Below are 2042 nucleotides of genomic sequence, written 5' to 3'. Positions count from 1 at the left end.
AGGCGCTGTAGTTCAAGTGTTATTTTGTCCAGGAATATATTACTCGTAGCTGCACAGCTCATAGTACTGTATAAGGTCCCACAATTTCAATATAGCAGCTACGTTGAGTGCTGCGGCTTTATCACATGCACTGTATTCCTACACGCATGATCCCTGCACAGCTGTCATTGGAATAACCAATAGCAATAGGATTTCTCAGAAGCCACCATAGGTGTGCGCAAACCCTCTGATTATGGAGGGAGGAAAATGCCTTGATGAAAGTTCAGTCAGGAAAGATAAAACTAAATTTATCTCACTGTTTAAGTTTTATTGCAGTGGCTTCTCTCCTTGGTAATTTGCAATGCATTACAGAAAACAAATTGCGAGGGAATTGAGCAAGGAACTTTTGAGATCAAAATTCTTGCTAAATGAAAGCAATATTTATTTAATATGGCGCAAAAATTTTCACGGAGCGCCATGGCATTCTCTTTTATATACGTATATATTTTTTTTCCATTTAGATCGTTCGACTTCCAGGGCCAACTCCCACCGTCCCCTAGCTACAGCTCTGTAATTGACAAACCTGCAAGAAAAGTAGACACTGCGAGCGAAGCGAGCAAGAAAATTTTACGAAATGTATTTTTATTTGTATAAAATTTGAAATCGAGGGGGCGATTTCAGCTCTGTGTCCCCACTGCAGGTGCGTTTGGCCGCCTGGAAGAAATAATGCAGGATAGACGTGAAAACTAATTCCATCTTGGTATCCTTTTGTCCTGCTACTCTTAGATTCTGCTAGTCGTGCTTTCCGTTACTTCCATGTTTGCCCCCTAAAATTGATTTCCGTCCAAGTTTGGGGGCAATATCCCCTGCCCCCTGTGGTTGCGTCACTGCACCCCCTTCCCCGTAGTTGCTTTGAACTTTCGTCGGCTTGAAAATACTTCATTTTCTTGATCGTTTAATATCGATAAGATTCCTCTATTTTAAATTTCTAGGTGCAAGAAAAAACGCAACACCTCAAAAATATTGATAAATATGATGACATGCCAATTTTAACCGTTACTTTGTGCTTCTATGTACGTTTTCTATAACTTTAATTGACAACAATGTATACAAAGACAATTCAGCAGCAGAATAAGCTCAACAATGGTAACAAAGTGTATACGCAACCACAATGACATACACGTTAAGCTGCATTCTTGTGCAATAAAATTTGTTTGTTTCAACAACAAAAGCAAGTAAGCCATTATTGCCACTCACTGATTGTGTCTTCTTTCTTTGCATGCGAAATCCATCACTTGAAGGAGGTAAGATGCCATTAAGTACGGAGAAAGCTGCCAAAGCAGTTGCATTGGTAGAGGATGGGCGCAGTTTGCGTTATGTTGCTCAAATGTTGCGTACCACACCGTCCACAATTTCACGTACCATCCAGAGATACAGAGAGCTTGGTACATACTCTAGACGGCCGGGTTCTGGACGGCGGCGGTCAACATCTGCAAGAGATGACCAGTTATTGCGCCTTAAGGTTCTCCGTAATCGCCACATGACTGCAGTTGAAGTCAGAAATCAGCTTGAACAAGTGAGAGGTGTGAATGTCAGCAAGTGGACTGTGAGAAGAAGGTTGCATGATGCCAAACTCTTATCCAGGAGACCTGCTTACTGGCTCAGAACTGACAAGAAAACATCGAAAGGATCGCTTGCGTTTTGCAACACACCATAGTGACTGGAATGACGAGCAGTGGGGAGCAGTTCTCTTCTCTGATGAGTCTCGATGTAGCCTAGATCTCCAGATGGAAGAGAAAAGGTTTGGAGAAGGACAGGAGAAAGATATTTACCGTGCACATTTTCGTCAAGGACAGCATTCAACGGTGGATCCGTGATGGTTTGGGCAGGGATATGCTTGACTGCACGAACAGACCTGGTTCTTGTGGATGGTGGATTACTCACGACACACCGCTACATTGAAGAAACCCTTGGAGATCATGTTATTCCCATTGCTCACTACATTGGTGAGAATTTCATGCTCATGCATGATAATGCACGTCCTTATGTAGCGCAATGTGTCA

At 42.5% G+C, this 2042-nt stretch overlaps 1 protein-coding gene across 1 annotated transcript; it reads left to right on the top strand.

The window, feature by feature from the left end:
• Positions 1-1288: 1288 nt before the first annotated feature.
• On the top strand, positions 1289-1696 carry LOC145994982 (uncharacterized). Its single transcript, XM_083131514.1, has one exon. The coding sequence runs from the start codon at positions 1289-1291 to the stop codon at positions 1694-1696; it is 408 nt and encodes a 135-aa protein (XP_082987640.1).
• Positions 1697-2042: the final 346 nt, after the last annotated feature.

Source organism: Lepisma saccharinum, chromosome 11, assembly GCF_977018435.1.
Source record: "Lepisma saccharinum chromosome 11, izLepSacc3.1, whole genome shotgun sequence".
Classification (NCBI taxonomy): Eukaryota; Metazoa; Arthropoda; class Insecta; order Zygentoma; family Lepismatidae; genus Lepisma; species Lepisma saccharinum.
The sequence above is the reverse complement of the archived record's forward strand: the minus strand, read 5'-3'. Positions and strand labels throughout refer to the sequence as shown.